This window comes from Bubalus bubalis, chromosome 19 (genome assembly GCF_019923935.1).
Source record: "Bubalus bubalis isolate 160015118507 breed Murrah chromosome 19, NDDB_SH_1, whole genome shotgun sequence".
Lineage (NCBI taxonomy): Eukaryota > Metazoa > Chordata > Mammalia > Artiodactyla > Bovidae > Bubalus > Bubalus bubalis.
In genome coordinates, this window is record NC_059175.1 from 70864713 (window position 1) to 70883861 (window position 19149).

Here is a 19149-nt window from a genome sequence, read left to right on the forward strand (position 1 = left end):
CCATGGCCGTGTCCCCTCGCCCCTGTCTCTGTCGTCACCTGGCCATCAGTCCTCCTTACGAGGACACGAGTCCCTGAACAGGGCCCACCCCGTGCAGCATGACCTCATCTTGACTTGGCCATATCTGCAGGTCCTGTTTCCCAGAGAGGTCACCCACAGGCCCAGGGAGGTCACCCGCATTTCCGGGGAGGTCACCCATGGGCCCGGGGAGGTCACCTGCGTTTCCAGGGAGGTCAGCCGTGGGCCCGGGGAGGTCAGCCGCGGGCCCGGGGAGGTCAGCCGGTCACCCTGGGCTCTCTGGCTCTTCCCTCAGTGACACAGGTGGCCGGCGGGTCAGCCCTGTCTCTCTCTCCTGACTTGTCGTGTGTGGCCCTCCAGGTGGGGGGCTCCCAGCCATCCTCTAAGACTTCAGTGCTGTCCCTTATCCCTTGTGGTCGGCACAGCCTGCGGGGAACCTCTGGGGGGCTCACCGCACCACGGGCAGTGCCCATTGGCCCCACCCGCCACGAGCACTCTGCCCTCTTTCAGCTCTGATAAAGTACATCCAGCCGGTATTCGTGTCCCGGACAGACCAGGATTCCCGCAGGAAGACCGTGGAGGAAATCAAGAGGCGGGCACAGTCTGGAGGGAAGTGGCCACAGGTGGGCGGCCTTGTTTGTGTCCTGCTCGGATTTATTTCGAAAGGCATGAACATAGGGGTCGAAGGGGAAATAGAGACCTGAGGGCCAGAACTTGGCTTCCCTGGAGACATTGTGTTTCATATTATTTTTGATAAATGCAAACCCAAAAATGCGCTTGTATATCAGGTATTTTTGGTTCTGGCATTTTAAAATAAGAAATGGGGGGAAATAATTTTCACATGCATCTGAAGTTCCCAAGTCATCTTTTAAGTTCTGCATCAGAACTAGCGGGCTGGCCTGGCTCCAGGGTCAGCGGTGTCCGAATGCTGCACGGGGCTGCATCCCCTTGCTTCTCAAAGCTCGAGCCTGCCTGGCACGCTTCGGTTCCCTCGGGGCCCCGGGAAGGCTGGCCTGGACTGCGGGGCAGAATCCTCACCAGTGGTAGCGTGGGTGAGGTCTGACCCCTGCTTTTTACATGCGTAGTTTTTCTTTTCTGTTGAGCCGACCTTGAGAAGCTGGAACCCCACAGGACTCTCTGGGTTTTGGCTGCTCAGAAAACAGTGACGACCTTGCTGGTGGGCCCCTCCGCCCGTGGATGGGCAGCCCCTGGGGGGCTGTGCTTCCAGGGTCCCGGCTGCCACCCCCACAAGAATGGCATGACCCCCCTCCTCCATTCAGCTCACCTGCCCGACCCAGGGTTGGACCCAGCCCCCTGGAGCTGGTCTTTCCTCCAGGGCCCAGGGTTGAAAGCAGCCTTATGGGCTGTATTTTCCAGCACGTGGGGGAAGTTAGCTTCCATCCCCCTGCCGGAAGTCGGTACAAGTCAGAGAGATGGGAGATCCCGGTGACAGGGCGTTAACTTCGCTGCTGGTTCCGAGGGTGTCTGCGTTGTGGGCCTGGCCCCGGTCCACGAGGCCCCGTCCTCAGCCTCACGCTCCCCGCCCACGCGCCCCTGTCCTGCGTGTGCCCGTGGGCTGGTCCGTGTCTGGCCCACGCAGCGGCTCCGGTGGGCACTGCGTGTCCCGTTGTCAGGAGTGCGTGCTGTTTGTATTTCTGTTGCTTCCAGAGTTTAGTAAAACCAGCAGTTAGAGGGGGGATTCATGAACGCTTCTGTCTGCCTCTTACCTTTCTCCACTGAATGTGTTTGAAGTGCCTGAACCACATCGGGCCCAGAAGAAGCAGGTTGGGAAGTTGGCCCCTGAACCTGCACTTTGATGCTGATTTTTTTTTTTTTTTCCCTCTCATTTCAAGATAATGATTTTTCCAGAAGGCACATGTACCAATAGGACCTGCTTAATCACCTTCAAGCCTGGTAGGTAGTGTCTTAGTTATCTCTCTTTCTCTGCGAGAAGGTGGGGGAGCCCCTCACCCCCAGCAGAGTGCCTCGGTCTGGAGTGTTCTCCTGTCTGTCTCCTGCGACCCTGGGGTTTGGTTTGAGTGTCCGTGGCTGGCACGGGGTGTCCACGGCTGGCACCCGGTGGCCTCTGACCGGGAAGCCCACTCTGTTCCGAGACCCAGCCGTGCCGTGCGGGCGGGGGACGTGCCACTGCGGAAACGAAAGGTGTCCCTCCTCCCCTCCACAGGTGCCTTCATCCCGGGGGTTCCCGTCCAGCCTGTGGTTTTGCGGTACCCAAACAAACTGGTGAGTGAGTTCTCCTGGGCATGCAGGTCCAGCAAGTGTTCAGAGCGTCCCCCCGTACTCGCTCCTGCAGAGCGTCCCCCCATACTCGCTCCTGAAGCCCTGCTCTCGTGGGTCGCAGAGTCCTGGCCCATCCTCGAGCCGGGCCCACTGGTGTGAGACACCCGTCTCCTCAGCAGCTCTGCTGCCCAGCTCACACTCGGGACCTTTTAAAACTGAGACTAAGCCACACCGAGCTTCCTCGGGAGCCTCGTCACGATGGGGTGTGGCGGGGGGCGGGGGGCTGGTACAGACACGGTGGGATCCCTCTGACGTCTGTGGGCCCCAGAGGCTTTAAGTGCCCCTGCTTCCGAGCCAGGTCTGTGGGCCCCAGGTCGTACGCTGGCCCTGTGCCTGCCGGTGTGGATAGAGCTGGGCCTGAACGCCTGCAGGGCCGGTAGCCACGTGGCCTGGTGCAGCCGTCCTTACGGCTCTGAAGAGGTGCGCTCCTTGGCCGGTTTCTGAGAACGAGGATGCGTCACCAGCCTGTAGAGCTCTAGATTTCTCCCTCTTCAGTTTGTTCCGTCGGCTCGTTTGAAGCAGGGCGCTGGGCGGCCCTGGGAGGAGGGGGATTGTGGGGATGAGGGGCTCTGTGGGGACTCACGGCTGCTCTCCTGCCCCCAGGACACCATCACGTGGACGTGGCAAGGCCCAGGAGCGTAAGTCAGAGCCCGCCCTGTCCTCCCCTCCAGGGGCCCCCTAGCTGCTTACTTTAGGGGTTGCCACGCTGGCCAGTTCAGTTTAGTCCAAGGAGTCCAGCTGCATGAGACAGCCTTCCCTGCACCCGGGATCCCGGGACTGAAGTTGATGGTCCTCCCCCAGCAGGAGGGGAACGAATTCCTCTTCCCGCCTGCGTCTTGTCCGCTCAGCGATCAAGTGCACACCTTGACCCCGGAAAGGAAGGGGGCACGTGGGGCCCCCACCCATGCAGCTGCAGGGGCACACGGGGGCCCAGGCGCCAGTGTGTGTGCTGGTGTTTGGGGGGGAGGGGTGGTCCTCCCAGGGCCCCTGGCATGCCCGCGTGGCAGGGGTGACATCGCCAAGGCTGGAGTGGGAGGTGAGGAGCCAGGGGGAAGCTGGGAGAGGGTCTGGGAAAGGGGTCCTTCAGGGTCCTGGCCAGCTAGGCTTAGAACGGGCCATGAAGAGGTGGCTGGTGGGAGGGGTGCCATGACCTCAGGCCTGGGGGGCCTGGAGGGGCCTGATGCTGCGGAGACAAGCCGTCCTGAGCCGGAGGACAAGCAGGGCTGTGGCCTCGGGCCACGGCAGGCAGGCCTGGGCGTCTCTGATGAGCTCAGCCAGTCCTCAGGGCTGGGCCCAGGAAGGCTGAGCGCCTCCCGGGGACCAGCCTGCTCAGGGGTGCCCTCTGCAGGGGAGCGGGGCGCGGAGACCCGGCTTCAGAGCTGCAGGGAATTGAGACTTAACCATGCTGTAAATCTGTTCATGTTTAAGGTTGAAAATCCTGTGGCTCACGCTCTGCCAGTTTCACAGTCGAGTGGAAATTGAGGTTTGTCTAGATGCGGCATTGCACGTCTCGCGGGGTCTATGCTGGCGTGATGTTTCACGATGTCGTGCTGTGTGTCGATGCCATGCTGCCTTATGCCCCGTTAGGGCCTCCATAGACAGCGTGTTACCAGGTTGACACCTATACAGATGCGATGTTATATCGGATCTCGGTGGACGTGATATTATACAACATCCTGCTGGTGTCTCTACAAGGTTACGGGTTATCTGTCTTGCTTTGAACGCTCCGTTTCTCATGGCTTCTTAGAGGGCTTCCCAGTGGTTCCGTCACTTTGTGTCTCTCGTATGACCTTTTATCCGTTCAGATGGGATTTTAAATATCAACAGGAAGCTAAGCCCATTGTTCCCTTATTATGGTTGGTTTAGCTTAAGAGCGTATAGAGTTCGCACACAAGCGATTACTGATTCTCTTGGCTTATATTTTCTCCTGATGCTAACGCAGCTGGCTTCGTACTACCAAGCTTACCACACTCTTGTCCTCAGTTGAATACCCGCTCAGACAGGCGGACTGCCGGCCAGTCTCCAGCCCATCTCCAAAGTCCCAGTACCCATCCTCTCTGCTCAAACATGCCACATTCATGCAGCCTGTAAATTTAATCGAGTAGATGAGGAATAGTCTATTTTCTTAAAAGTGGGATTCACTTGCTACTCCTACATCTGAAAAGTGAAAGGCTAGTCTTATGCAACATAAAGCTTTTCATTTGCTGCTGCCGCTCAGTTGCTTCAGTCGTGCCGGACTCTGTGCGACCCCAGAGACCTTCAAGTAAGCACTGCAGAGTAAGGCTGAATTTACACGTGGTCCCGGCCTTCAGCCAGGCTTTTCACTAGAAATAAGCCACTGAGTAAAGGACTGAGCTGAAAGGGCCGTGGCCCGAGTCCAGGGGCGGCCGGCCCACAGCCCAGCATGTTGCTGTGGCTCGTCTGCTGGTAGCCGGGAGGCGGCAGTGGGGCGAGACTCCAGGGAGGACGCTCTGTTGCAGACTGGCTCCTAATTTTAAGAGTTGAAACTGTGTGGCTTTGTGATGTCGCTCTGAACTCCTTCCTGTGTCACCCCTACAAGGCGCCAGTGCTGAGGAGGAGCTGTTGCTCTTGCAGAGTTTTTAGAAAGGTAGCAGTGAGTGAGAGACCAGACTCATCTGATGAGAGTTGACAGGGTGGCGGGCATTCCTGTATTCTTGAATATCCATGTTAAAAGGGTGCAGTGATGTTTTTTTTTTCCTTTTCTACGATGGAGCCTGGCCTGAGGTGTGGGTCTTACGTGCATAAAGCACTGTGTGAGCTTCAGTCACACAGACACCCGAGTTCCTGGGGCGATTTACCCTACTGTCCAAATGCAGTAGCTGTCCAAAAGCTGCTGAGACCCTCTGACGGGAAACACAAAACTGAGACCATGAGAAACGGGAGCACACGTATGATTCTTCTGCATCTAAAAACTGAGCCCCTGGGTGAAGTTACCGCTCCATGCCCTGGGTCCGGTGTTGAGGGAGTGGTGCTCCTGGTGAGGCAAGGGGCTTTGGGAGTGTGCACACATGTGGGTGTGTGCGTCTGTGTGTGCACACGTGTGTGGGTGTGTGCGTCTGTGTGTGCACACGTGTGTGGGTGTGTGGGTCTGTGTGCACACGCGTGGGTGGGTGTGTCTGTGTGTGCACACGTGTGTGGGTGTGTGCGTCTGTGTGCACACGTGTGTGGGTGTGTGTCTGCACACGTGTGGGTGTGGGTGTGCATCTGCACACATGGGGGGTGTGTGTGCACACGTGTGTGGGTGTGTGCGTCTGTGCGTGCACACGTGTGGGGGGTGTGTGCACACATGTGTGGGTGTGTGCATCTGTGTGCACACGTGTGGGTGTGTGTGCACACATGTGTGGGTGTGTGCATCTGTGTGCACACGTGTGGGTGTGCGTCTGTGTGTGTGCACACGTGTGGGTGTGTGCGTCTGTGTGTGCACACGTATGGGTGTGTGCGTGGGTGTGTGCACACGTGTGTGGGTGTGTGCGTCTGTGTGTGCACACGTGTGGGTGTGTGCGTCTGTGTGTGCACACGTGTGCCCCTGCTTGAGCAGGAGTGACAACCCCAAAGACAGTTCCTGTGGAAGGTGCCCTGACCACCCTTGATCTGCCAGGGCGGAGGTCGCTCTGTGGTGACGGCGGCGGGGCAGGGGGAGTCCACGCTCCTGCAGGTGACCGGCTTCTCTGTGTCCTCAGTTCCTCCCCGTGTACACACCCTCGGAGGAGGAGAAGAAGGACCCCGCCCTGTACGCCAGCAACGTGCGCCGAGTGATGGCAGAGTGAGTGAGCCCTGCGCCCGCCCCCGCCCCCAGCGCAGCCGGGTGGGGGCTCCCTGGACGCCCCAGTGCCCTTGGCCTCACCAGGCACTCATTACTCGGTGTCCTTGTAGGCCGGTGTCCTGGCCTCGCTGTAGACCAGCCGGCAGCGGGGGGAGCTGGGTTTGAACCAGCCTGGCCGAGCGTCAGCCAGACCGTGCTTGGCCGCACGCTTTGTCTCCCATCCTGCTGGAGGACGTCTCTGCTTGTTCAGCCTTTGGAGGACGGGTCACTGCCCCCGATTCTCCGCGTTGCAGCCTTCCCTGTGACCCAGCAGTGCCCGCGGGGCTGTGTCCATGCGTGCCCGTGCAGACGGGCAGCGGGACCGTGGGCAAGAGAGTGCTGGAGGGCCTGGGCCGGCACGCCCTGGCTGCCCTCCCCGAGAGTGCTACTGAGGTTCTTCCTCTGCTGAGCGTGGGTTTTGTGCACTTAATCCGGTGTTGCTTATGTGATGGCGTGCCTGCAGCCAGGAGCATCCCCCCCCTCAGTTTCCCTGCGGTTCCCGGCTGGTTTCAGGCCCCGGCAGCCTCATCCCAGACCCCAGGTGTTCGGTCTGCCCACGTGCCTCAGCGCCTTGGCGCTGGGAGCAGAGTCCCGGGGGGAACACGCCCCACCCCACCCCAGCACAGACTCTGGGACAGAGCCGCCGGGCGGCAGGAGGCCCTCGACTCTCACCTTTTGGGGAGTCAGGGCGGTGAGGGACCCTGACCAACCCCTGGACAGATACACTGTCCGCAGAGTTGAAGGCCTGACAGTTTGCGTGTGATTTTTTTGTTGTTGTTTAGTTTCTATTCGAGTAAATTAACTACTAAAAGTCTTGCACGTGAGCCCTGAGGAAGCTCATGCTGTGGCACGGTTTGTGTCGGCCCAGTGGGAAGGGACAGATTCCCATGGGGTCTCCTCTTGCCTCATGGGTGCAGGAGGATTCCAGAACCATGAGGGTCCCACCCAGGGTCCCACAGGCCTTGCAGGCAGCCCGGGGACACTCTGGACCTCCTGCTGCGGCTCTGGCTCCCGTCCCCGCACAGCCACGCTGCGTGCTCTTAAGGGCAATTGAGCAGCCGCGGAACGGAGCCTTCAGGGTCGTTGCCATGGCAACCAGGAACCACAGCCTTGCCCTCGTACCTGCCAGGGACTAGGTCCAGGGCCCTCAGAGACCAAAGTCCAGGAGGCCGAAGCGCCTCGTGTGCAAGGGTCTCGTGTGCTGCCCTCCGTGTCCTCAGATGTGGAGCCTTGGATCCGGAGGGCCAACTGTCCCGCCGAGACGAGTGAAAGCCCACTCGGTTACGGAGACGGGGTTGGCAGGGTCATTTTCGATACCTGGTAAATTTCCTACCATGAATGCACTTTCCATAAATGTCAGGAGAAGGGTGTTTTCCATGAAATCGGAGACAGCCTGTGGGATGACTGGTTTTGCCTCCCTCTGACCTCAGGGCAGTGCCAGCCTGGAGAGCAGGGTGCCCTGCACCTCGAGGGCGGTCTCCTGTCCCTAAAGGCGCCTGATGCCGGCTCCATCCCTCGTGGGCAGAACTGCAGACGTACCAGGCTGGCCCACAGCTGGGCAGCCCCAGGCCCCCAGTCACTGAAGTCTGCGGTCAGCTGTTCAGCCTCTGTGTTTAGTGCCGAGCGTGGTACTTACTATCATTGCCATTGTTTTGTATTTTGGCTGCACTGCTTGGCACACGGGCTGGTTCCCTGACTAGCAATCGACCCCAGGCCTCCACAGTGAAAGCGCCAAGTCCTAACCTCTAGGCTACCTGGGAGCTCCCTGAAATATGCTCTTTACACATCAGCGGTTTACACACCTCAGCATCCAGAGCACTCAGCTCCCAGTGGCTCCTGTTAAAGGCTCCTACGTGGAGGTGGTGGGTGTTTGTGGGCTCCACGGGCACCCTCATCCCATCCTGCAGGCTTGGGGGAGCCCAGGGGGAGGTCAGGGGCTCCCTCCTCCCTCCAGGCCCTGCTCAGGGCCCCCCAGACGTGGCTTCTGGGGGGAACTGACAGGAGGGGCCTCAGTCCGGCAGGGCCAGGGGCAGGCCTGCGGCTTCTCCCTGCACCACGTGCAGGTGGGAACAGCCCAGGGAAGCCGAGCCTGCCCCTCTCCGTTGGGTGGGAGGACTCACGGGGCGCTGCCTGTCCTGCCTGCTAGGCCGGGGGCGGGGGGCCCCCCAGAGTGGCTGGTCCCCTCACGCGTGCACGGCTCTCGTCCAGCTTCCACACCCTCTGCCGCTGTGGGGCTTTGCCCCACGAGTCCTTCCCCGAGGCTGCGTGCCAGCAGGAGACCCCAAGCCGTGCGGACATGCCCGGGGCTCTGCCGGTGAAGCCCCCTGTTTCTCCAGCACCCCCGTGCCCCATGTCTCACCCAGGGGTCGCTCCTGTTCTTGGGGAGCTGGTTCTCTCCACGACTCCCCTCCACCCTGAACGCCACCTGTATCCTTATCAACTTCTACTTTTAACGTGTAACTAAGCTTCACTGAGGCTGCAGAACGTGGACACCTACGCAGAGGCGCCACTTACAGGGCAGTCTCGTGTTAAAAACGCACGCGTTTGGGGGACAGACCGCTTCAGGGCGCTGTGCCCACGGGTCCCGGAGCAGGAAGTAGGGCGTGCGACTCAGCAGGCGTCACCGTCGCATGGGCCGCCGTCGGAGCTGAGCCTGGAGCGAGAGGGCCCGGGACTCGGGGCCTTCGCGTGTGACGCCGCTGTCTGGCCGCTGCATTCCTGGGACAGTCACCCTGCTACCCTGGGGGCGGCTGACCCGGCCCGTCCTCTCCCGCAGGGCCCTGGGCGTCGCTGTGACGGACTACACGTTCGAGGACTGCCAGCTGGCCCTGGCGGAAGGCCAGCTCCGTCTCCCCGCTGACACCTGTCTTCTGGAGTTTGCCAGGCTGCTCAGGGGCCTGGGGTGAGTCCCCTGGCCCTTTGCTCGCAGGCGCTGAGTTGGGACAGCCGTCTCGTGGGCACTTGGGGCACAGGTTTCGTGTGGGCGCCGCCCGGGCAGTGATGACAGCCCGGAGGTCGCAGGCGGAGGACAGCTGAGACAATTAACGGCGCTCTTTCTGAGGTTTCGGGGTTTTTTCTTTTTCAAACGCCAGCGTCATTCCACACGCAAGTGTCTTAAACCCTGAATGGCTGGCCTGACTGTCTCTTTATGGACGGCCTCCCCGCCCCCCAGCCCCACCCCGCATCCTGGGAGGGCCTGTCCCCGGGTGGGCCCGCACGCCGCGGGGTCCCAGCGCTTGCGGGGGACACAGTCGGCCCTCGGGCTTCCAGAAGAGCCCCTCTTCCGAGGACTGACTGATGCTCCGTCTAGGAATCACCTTCCTGGTTTGCGGGGTCTTAAGACGTAACAGTGAAGCTTCCATTTTCAGCATTCCATGGCTTTATTGAAAACAATTTTCCCCTCATATTTTTTCTTTAGACTAAAACCAGAAAAACTTGAACGGGATCTGGACAGGCACGCAGAAAGCGCCAGAATGACGCAGGGCAGGAGGGTGACGCTCCCCGAGTTCGCGGCGCAGCTGGGGGTCCCGGAGTCTGAGTCGCTGGAGGACCTGTTCTCCCTGTTTGATGAGGTAGGGGGTGGGGTGGGGTGGGGTGGGGACAGCTGTTTTTCCCTGGGGGCAATTTTGGAAGCAAAGGAGAGACCAGCCTTTGCTGCCCATCTCCCTAGCCACCTGTCTTTTGGCGTGTCTTCTCCTGAGCTTCTCAAATGCAAATAGAAATCTGGCTTTTAAGTCAGTGTTTGCCAACAAGCACACCTGTAGTTGGGAAACTGAAGCTGGTCGCTCGAAGACCCCTGATGCCACCTGTGCCCTCGGAGGTGGCGGGGCCCTCGCTGAAGGCGTCTCTTCCCAGGGCGGCGGCGGGGAGGTGGACCTGCGCGAGTACGTGGTCGCCCTGTCTGTCGTCTGCCGGCCGGCCCGGACCCTGGACACCATCCAGCTGGCGTTCAAGGCAAGTGCGGCACTTCTGCGACTTTAACGTGTGGGGTCAGGGAGACACGGGCTCGTCTGACCTGTGATACACTTTATAGTTCCTTAGGATGTTGGGGAACTTAGTCGTGTGTCAGCTCTTTTCACACGAGCTTGTACCAGCCATTGCTTGCAGAAAGGCCCAGAAGTGCCTCTGCCCAGCTCCTCCTAGATGAGAGTCCCCACTCCCCAGCAGTGCCGAGCAGGGCCGCTGGGCTGTCTCTCCCCACATGGCCTCCCCGTCGGCTGCTGACCGGAAGGAAGCAGGGCTTTGGACTGAAGAGCCACCTGCCCCATTGTGACTCCGAGCCAGGCTGCTCACGAGGGGGGCAGTGAGTCTGGGAGGCGGGGAGAGGGTCATGCTGGAGTCCTGCCCCACCCAGATCTACCCAGCAGTCCCGAAGGCTGGTCTCGCGGGGTCAGTCCCCCAGGATGGAGCGAGGAGGGCCTTGCCCGGCAGGGTCAGTCCCCCAGGACGGAGCGAGGCGGGCCTTGCCCAGCGAGGTCAGCCCCCAGGACAGAGCGAGGCCTTGCCGCTGAGAGACAGGCTCCATCTCTCAGGTGCAGCTCACACGAGCAAGACTCCCGGGCACCTGCCGTGTGCAGGTCAGGGGGCCCCTGTCCCTCGGGTCCTCAGGGGTGGAGAACGCCGCCTCCACCTTCCAGCCCCAGCAGACCTCCCCACGGCTGGGAGGGTCCCCCATGGCGCAGGGCGGCTTCTGCCAGTCACAGCAGAGGCGTTAACGGGCGGCATCAGGGCTTGGTGGACCCAGGCCGGAAAGCCTGCCCACGTCCTCCGGCCTCGGCAGGCACCTCTCAGGGCTCATCGCCCCTGTGCCAGCCTCGCCCCAGCAGGCGGCCCAGCAGCAGCTGCACGGACATCACTGGGTAGAATCTGCCGTCACGATGGTGGCTGGTGGGGGGCGGGCGACCTGCTTCAGTGCGGCCGCCGAGCACGACCATGAACGCCAGGGCGCCCACCCAGGTCCAGGCGCACCGGCCGGCGGGGGCAGGGCCGCCTGTGCGGCTGCCCCGAGGCTCACGGCGCTCCTCCATGACGGCCTCCCCTGCAGGGACCGCCCCTCCTGGGCCCCCCGGACAGTGGGCAGCCCCGTGTCCGGTGTCCCCACAGGCGCCCGCGTGTGCTGCTCATGTGGACTGGCCGCCCCACCTGACGCTGACGACTCACAGGCTCTCCCTCCATCCCCACCCGCAGACCAGGGTTGTGGCGCGCTTCAGCGGGTGCGGGCAGGCGGCCCCGAGATGCGGTGTGGGGGTTCTGCACGGTGCCCTGCCCGGGGGGTCTGCGAGGTGCCCTGCCTGGGGGTCCGCGAGGTGCCCTGCCCGGGGGTCCACGAGGTGCCCTGCCCGGGGGATCTGCGTAGTGCCCTGCCGGGGGGTCCGCGAGGTGCCCTGCCCGGGGGTCTGCGAGGTGCCCTGCCCAGGGGATCTGCACCGTGTCCTGCCCGGGGAGTCTGCGAGGTGCCCTGCCCGGGGTGCAGACGTGCCTGTGCCTTCCTCGTGTGCTGGTCACAGTCCTTCCGGGCTGATGGTTGAGATGCAGCATTACCGTGGAGTTCAGGCTCCCAGAGACCCGCGCTGACCTGGGGCTTCCCCAGAGCGGTACTCGCGGGCAGCGTAACGTACTTCTGGGTCCCTCATTTCCGCCTTCTCTACTGCTGTCAGTTCAGTTCAGTCCAGTCGCTCAGTCGTGTCCAACTCTTTGCGACCCCATGGACTGCAGCACGCCAGGCCTCCCTGTCCATCACCAACTCCTGGAGTTCACTCAAACTCATGTCCATGGCGTCGGTGATGCCATCCAACCGTCTCATTCTCTGTCGTCCCCTTCTCCTCCTGCCCTCAATCTTTCCCAGCATCAGAATCTCTTCAAATGAGTCAGCTCTCTGCATCAGGTGGCCAAAGTATTGGAGTTTCAGCTTCAAAATCAGTCCTTCCAATGAACACCCAGGACTGATTTCCTTTAGGATGGACTGGTTGGATCTCCTTGCAGTCCAAGAGACTCTCAAGAGTCTTCCCCAACACCACAGTCCGAAAGCATCAGTTCTTCGGCACCCGGCTTTCTTTATGGTCATCATCACGTGACCTGCAGATACGGTCATGGTGGAAACACCATCAGCCCAGGAAGGTGAAGGGGAACCCGGTGGCTCCTGGCCTTTCTCAGACAGACGGCAGGGTCATCTCTGGATGTAGAGACAGGTCCCCTTGCTTTTGGCATCACAGATTCAGGCCTCAGGCCCGCTCATCTCCCCAAAGCGTCTCAGTGCTGGTGGGTGGGAGGCGCCCACGGGCTGGGCTGGACTGTGGGGCTCTGGAGGCTACGAGAGAGGTTTGTCTGCAGATAACCTGGTTTGACAAATGTAAAGAGGAAGCGAGATACGAGGGGACTCGGGAGCTGTCCACCCCACAGCCCCAGGCCGGGGACGGGGAGCGGGCTGAGCCCCGGAGGCAGTGGATGCAGCCCCCCAACACGGAAACCAGGTGGAGGCCGCTGGAAGCGCCTGGTGGCAGGTCTCCCACCTCCGGAAGGTTGTGTGTGCGGGTGGCTGGCTCATCTTGCTGACATAATTCAGTGAGACCCCCAGGGCGCTGGGTGGGGCCCGAGCTCTGCCCGACCCAGGGAGCATGTGTCCTGCCCTGGGGAGCCCGCCTCCAGGCAGGAGGACAGAGTGGATACTCCAGAGGTCATGGGGTCAGGGAGCAGCTGGGCCTGGGGGCCCCCAGGTCACAGAATGGGGAGCGGAGCCCGCAGGAGGCACGGGGGTGGGCAGCCCCCAGCTCTGCCACAGCCTCGGGGGGCCAGGGGGCCTCCTCCAGAACCGGGTGAGAGGGGCGGCGTTGGGAAGGTCAGCCGCACAGGGACGGGGCTGCAGGTGGGTCTCAGCCCGGTGGTAACCAAGGCTGTGGGTGCACCGGCCCGTGTGGCCTCACTGTGGTTGCAAGACTCCAGCAGCGATGACCGTCAGGGACCCCTGAGAGGACAGGCCCGTCACTCACAGGTCCTGGAGGGCCCACGGCGCCCCCGCACAGCAAGGTCACTGGCAGAGAGTGGATTGGGCTCTGCCTTTGGGGGGGTGAGGGTGGGGCCTGGGGCTTCGGGGTTCACTCTTCAGTGGTGAATTCAAAGCAGAAGGGGGGAAGTTAGAGAAGGAGGGGAGAGGGGGGTCACTGCAGTGGTCCGCTGTGTGGGTCACCAGGGCTCCTTGGAAGGGGACCTCGGGGGCTGGGGGCCGGCCTTGCTCCTCACCTTGCGGTTTGCCAGTAACCACAGGTCACGGCTGTGGTGTGTTCACCCAGGGGGACATCTGAAGTGGGCACCTTGCAGGCAATGGCTGGACGCCAGGCCATTGCGATGCAGTGTCCATAGCACCGTGTCTGGTGGATTTAAGACATAAGAGCAGGGAGCTCAAGGCCCGAGGGCTGGGTCGTGGAGCTGGGCTCCTGCCCAGCCTGAGAGTGGAACAGCCCCGGGCCGTGTGACAAGGGAGGCCGCTGGGTGACGCCTGCCCCGCCCCGCAGATGTTCGGGTCACAGGACGGCAGCGTCGAGGAGCACGCCCTGTCCAGCATCCTCAAGACGGCCTTGGGGGTGGCGGAGCTGACAGTGACCGACCTCTTCCGGGCCATAGACCAAGAGCGGAAGGGCAGGATCGCATTTGGTGAGTGGCCGGGAGCCAGGGAGGACACCCCCGCGCCACGTGGGGTGCCCCGCTCGCTGTGCCACCTGGGACCTGGCAGGGCTGGGGCGGGGCTCCCGGTCTCCTCTGTGCGGGTGCTTCACTGCATGGTCTGTCTGGCAGTGAAGCAGACACCCTCCCCAGGGGCTGCCTTTGGGCAGAGATCAGGGCCCCTGGGGCCAGGAGGGGTTCCGCCCTGACTCCTAGGGCACCTCCTCTCCGGGGGGCTTGGCCCTGGCACTTGTCCCCCACACGGTGGTACGGCTGCGCGCCTCGGGCGGGAATCCACCCTGAGGAGGGCAGCAGGAGCCCCGAGGGCAGCCGGCTCATCGGAGGATGAGCCCTAATCTCCCTGAGATGAGCGCTGAGTTTGCTCAGGAAAGGTCATCTTGTTTGGCTGTGTTTTAAAATCACATCCAAATGTCAGGAGGAGCCACCACGCCTCGCTTTGGGTGTGCACGCCTGCGGTAAAGGGGCCGCGGGGAGCCAGGGCTACCGCTGCTCGGAGCCCACAGACTGCAGACCCTGTGGAGGCTGTTCTGCCGCCCGAGGGAGCACGGGCGCTTCTCTGCAGCCGCCTGGAGCCTGCGGTGCCCTAACCCTAACCCGACCTGGGGCTCAGAGCATCGCCGAGCCCCCAGGGCACCCCCAGCAAAGCCCCAGGGCGTCCCCCACCCCGAAGCCGGGTCTCAGAGTCACCGGGAGACACAGCACAGGCCCCGCGAGGGCTCGGGGGGACCCTGCCCTGGGTGTCCCCAGGGCACAGCCGAGTCCATCTCAGGACGCTGAGCACCCAGGACACACCGCGGACTTGACTCTTCAGTTCCCCGAAGGGCGTGGCCGAGGCTGCGTGGTGGCCGCCCAGGTCTCCGCAGTGACTAGGGCGCCACAGAGAAAACGAGCGCAGGGCCTCCTGGGCGTGCACGTAGATCCTCCTGGCCGTGCACGTCGATCCTGGGCGTGCACATAGATCCCAAGACGCCCCTGGGTGTGAGGGGGGCGCCCGGAGAGACGCCAGACTGGAGACCTTTGCCCCCCACCCTCCTAACCAAGGTGCCCGTGTCTCTCCAGCCGACTTCAAGAGGTTCGCGGAAGCGAACCCCGACTTCGCGGAGGAATACCTGTACCCCGAGCAGACGCGCCCCCGGAGCTGCGCCCGGACGTCCCCGGCTCCCACCCCCAACGGCTTCTGCGCCGACTTCAGCCCCGAAAACTCGGCCATTGGGACGGAGCCTGTTCGCAAGAAGCTGGACTAGGGCGGGAGGGTCTGGAGAGACCGGGCCTGTGCTCAGCCGCCAGCCGGCCTCACACTCCCACGCGAGCTGCCTGTGCCCTGCCCTCGGGCCAGGTCCTGGGCGGAAAGCCACAGCAGCTCGCGGGGCAGCTCAGGCCCCGCTTCCAGGCGGCGCTCGGGGGCCCCTCAGTTGCTTTGTCCTCACCTCGAGCCCCGGCTCTGCCCCCATCCTCTCCCTCGGGCCCTCCGGTCTGGTCCAGGCAGTGCGGGCCTGCAACCTCCACGGGCACTTGAAGGCGTGACTCCCCCCCGCGTGTCGATTCCAGCACAGTCTCCGCCGCCCTCCGCGGAGTCCGCGGGCAGGGCCGCCGTCGGATTTTTAAACGTTTCTATATTTGCAGGAGCTCATGAGTCTTTTGTAAACTTCATTTAGATACTTCAGAAAACATTCAGCCTTTTTTTTACCAGAAAAGAATCGTTTTTCTACTTCGTTTTCCTTTGAGGGTCGGAGGATATTTATTTATAGGCCCTTTTTTGATAGATCCTGGGGCTCTTTGGGGCTTTGAGTTGACCTTCTCTCCAGCCCCTCCCATCTGGGCAGCCCCCCTGCCCCGCCCCTGCGTTGGGGAGCCACAGGCGCCCCGTCCGGAGGCGCCTTCCTGCCGCCTCAGCCCTCTTCAGCCCCGCTGCTCTTACACCAGCTTGGGGTTTCTGTTTCGGGGTGACCGGATCCACTTCAGCGAGTGCAGGCTGGGACCAGAGCCCAGAGCGTGGGGAGGGGAGTCCGGCCGCGGTGGAAACAGGCGGGGGCTCCTGTCTCCCCGGCTGGCACCCTGAGGGCACAGTCAGTCCCCAGGAGGGTCCGCCAGCCTCTGACTCCCCCCAGCACCCTCCTTTGCCCCAGGTTTCCCGGGGTATCAGGAGCCAGGGGAGCCTCAGGGAAGGAAGGTGTGGGGAGCAGGTGGTGGGGTTCAGGGAGACCTGGGGGCTGGGGTCCCTCTCTATGCCCGGAGGTGGGGGGCAGCAGCTCCGGGCTCAGGGAGGGGCTCCAGGGGCCTCCTTCACGCTCTCAAAATCACCTTGATTCATTTCCTCAGGACGTGATTAGAAACGTGTCCTCAAAGCACAATGACAACCACAGTGTGTGTTTCGGGAGCAAAGCTTCTGGGTTTGTTTCGGATTTTTTTTTTTTTTTTTTTTTTTTTTTTTTTAATTTCTAAGGCGATTGGATTTTGTCTTAGGGCCACGGAAAGTGGCCACCAGAGCTGGAACTGCAGAACAAATATTTACTGACTTCCTGAGGCTCAGAGACCTGCATGTCGACAGACAGAAGGACAGGCGTCAGGAAAGGAAACCCCCTTCACTTCCGTTCATTCCAGAGCCCCTCCCGCCCCGTGTGGGGCAGGGGGCACCTGACATCATTCCAGGGCGCTGGCCCATAGGACACAGAACTTCTAGCACAGACTTGGCAGCAAACAGGACTGAGGTCATGACCATAGAGTGCATGAAGGTTCATCTTTACAAGACAAAGCCCCGCGCCCGGCCATGAAGGAGGTGAACGAGCCGAGATGTTCTGAGCAGGGGCCTCGGCCCGCGTCTGTGGATGAAGGGGTTTTGAATGAAACGCTGCTGTGCATTTTCAGGAAAAAACCTCTGATAAACAGACCCTGAATGGATGTTTGTTCCTCCTGATTCTCTTTTCTCTTTCGTAGTGACTTAGGGCCGTGGGTTCAGAGCTGTGAATGTACAGAGCTCAGGGGTGAATCCCCCTTGGGTGGGACCAGGAGCTGCGAGGGGCCCACCGCCTGCAGGGGCCCCACAGGGTGCTGGGGGTGGGGGAGGGAACGGGCAGCTCCAAAACAGCCGGATGTTTTCAATAGAACGAATAAAACACAGCGTCTGAAATGCTTGAGATTGTGTTTTGTTACGTGTGTTTTTTATCAGAAAGGCAGCAGCAGGCGTGACTCAGGCTGCCACAGGAGCACCGTCTGCATGGTCTCCTGCCGCTTTTCCAGGAGGCTGGGAAAGCACAGTCATTGAAATTCTGTAGGAAACACTTTCTGGATAACAGGAGGGTCTGGATATTTCATGCTCACGTAGACAGCAGCTGACGTTCCCCAGAACTCAACCTCCCAGGCTGTTTGCAGACCTGCGGTGTCAGTTTCTGTCCTTTCTCTGTGAAACCCATACCTTCCTCACACGCTGTTGAGCAGAGACCAGCAGGGATCTTGAATTTGGGCCCATCGACTCAGTAAAGGATTTAGAAATAGAAGGAAGAGCTGAGGTACTGCAGCCCCAAAAGCCGAATGTTGTGAGTCGTGAACACAGGGTTCTGCCGAGAGCAGCGGGTGGCCAGTGACCGCACTGTCCCTCCCTGCGGCCACGCAGTGTCCATCCTGACCTCCCCGTGAGGCAGTGACTCCCATGATGTCATGACCCCTCCTCCACGCGCTCGCTTCACTTCCGACAAAGTGGGGTCCCACGGCTTCTGCTTAGTTCTTCTAGTGCCAGTGGACATCGGATGCTCTGTCACGTGGGAAACTAAGTGGTGAAGTTCCCACTCAACACCACTGCTGTTCCGACTGTAAAGCAAGAGGGGGTGTGTGTACATACACGCACGCGCACACACTTATACATGCATGCACATGTGTACACACAGGCACACCTACACAGATGCAGGTACATGTGTGCATGTGCACATACACATGTACACAGGTATGTGCACATGCATACACATCCATGCACATGCATACACAGGTGTGTGCGTGCATACGCGTACATGTATGCACACATGGACATGCACGTGTACACACATGCACGTGTACATGCATATGCATACATGTGTGCACAGGGACACGTGCACATACACCTTGCACACGTGCACACGCATGTATGCACACTTATGTCCACACGTGTGCACATGTGCATACACACATGCGTACACTTGTGCACACGTGCACGTGCATGCATACGTGTGTGTGCCCACATGCATGTGCATACATGTGTACATATATGCACACAAACATACATACACACATGCCAGTCAGGAAGGCAGTCGCTAGGGCACTGCAGTCCTGCCTCCCAGGGCTGGTGTGCAGCTGAGGCTGGTATTCTCTGCTTCCTTCCCCTCCTCCCCACCCCCAGGCCATAGTCCCCACATACCTTGACCAGTCGGGTCTTTCCCAAGAGAAAGGAGTCACATTTTGTCTCCAAAGCACCTGGAGCCTTTGTGGTCTTGCCTCCACTGGTCACAGGATCAGCTGGGAAAGAGCCGAGAGGCACCCAGAGGGTCCCCTGCCCCCCCTCTGCTGTCATTAGCATCTGTAACAGCGCCCCATCCTGCTGCCGCACTGGCAGGAGGACCCCTAACAGCTGTGACCACCTAAGCTTGCAGGGCAGTGGCTCCACCATGTCCCTAAGTAGGAGCATCCCATCCGGGGGAACTGAGCCCTGAAGACAGAAGCCTGGAGCAGCAGAGAAGTTTCAGGGCAGTGACAGGTGACCCCACTTACTGTCCCCAGGCACCCCCCACACACATCCGACGTGCCACGGGCACCCCGTTAGGACCGACCCTGGCACTGAGGCGGCAGACACTGACCCTCCATCTGTCAGGCCAGTGCTTCTGGTGGGGACTTGCTCAGAGTGCCAGGCTTCCCTTGCAGTGAACCAAACCCCTTCTTGACGTAACACGAGATGGGCGGTCAGCAGTGGTGAGCTCTGCCCTCGGTGCTGGTGGAGACTCGGAGACAGGGCAGGGTCGGGGGGGTGGGGGGTGGACAGGGACTGCATTACGACAGAACAAGCCCTTCCCCTCCAGGACGGGAGGGGCCGGGGGGGGGCAGGCGGGGTCTGGCCACAGCCACGCCAGCCTTGGCTGCTCCTGGCTCAGCTCTGGTTGTGTCCCCCTAATCCTTCTGTCCCTTGTCACCCTGTACTCGCTGGGTTGGCTGGAAAGAGAGACCACAGCCACCACCCAGGTCCCACCCCGGATGGGGTACCTGAGATGCACGCTGCAGAGCAAACACCACGAGCCCCCCGTGTAGCCACGTGTGTGTGCGACGGAGCACACACAGAGGCGGAGGCCAACCCAGAGTGGCACTAAGGGTCC

General features: G+C 61.3%; 1 protein-coding gene across 1 annotated transcript in view; it reads left to right on the forward strand.

Annotated features, from left to right (window-relative positions):
* Positions 1 to 16953, forward strand: part of LPCAT1 (lysophosphatidylcholine acyltransferase 1) — a 39942-nt gene extending 22989 nt beyond the window's left edge. Inside the window, exons 4-14 of the mRNA XM_025270736.3 lie at positions 529 to 641; positions 1872 to 1932; positions 2204 to 2262; positions 2923 to 2957; positions 3748 to 3802; positions 6021 to 6103; positions 8919 to 9044; positions 9561 to 9714; positions 9998 to 10096; positions 13651 to 13789; positions 14879 to 16953. Coding sequence (XP_025126521.2) covers positions 529 to 641; positions 1872 to 1932; positions 2204 to 2262; positions 2923 to 2957; positions 3748 to 3802; positions 6021 to 6103; positions 8919 to 9044; positions 9561 to 9714; positions 9998 to 10096; positions 13651 to 13789; positions 14879 to 15063 — 1109 coding nt within the window. The 3' untranslated portion in view covers positions 15064 to 16953. The remainder of the gene's footprint in view (positions 1 to 528; positions 642 to 1871; positions 1933 to 2203; positions 2263 to 2922; positions 2958 to 3747; positions 3803 to 6020; positions 6104 to 8918; positions 9045 to 9560; positions 9715 to 9997; positions 10097 to 13650; positions 13790 to 14878) is intronic.
* Positions 16954 to 19149: the final 2196 nt, after the last annotated feature.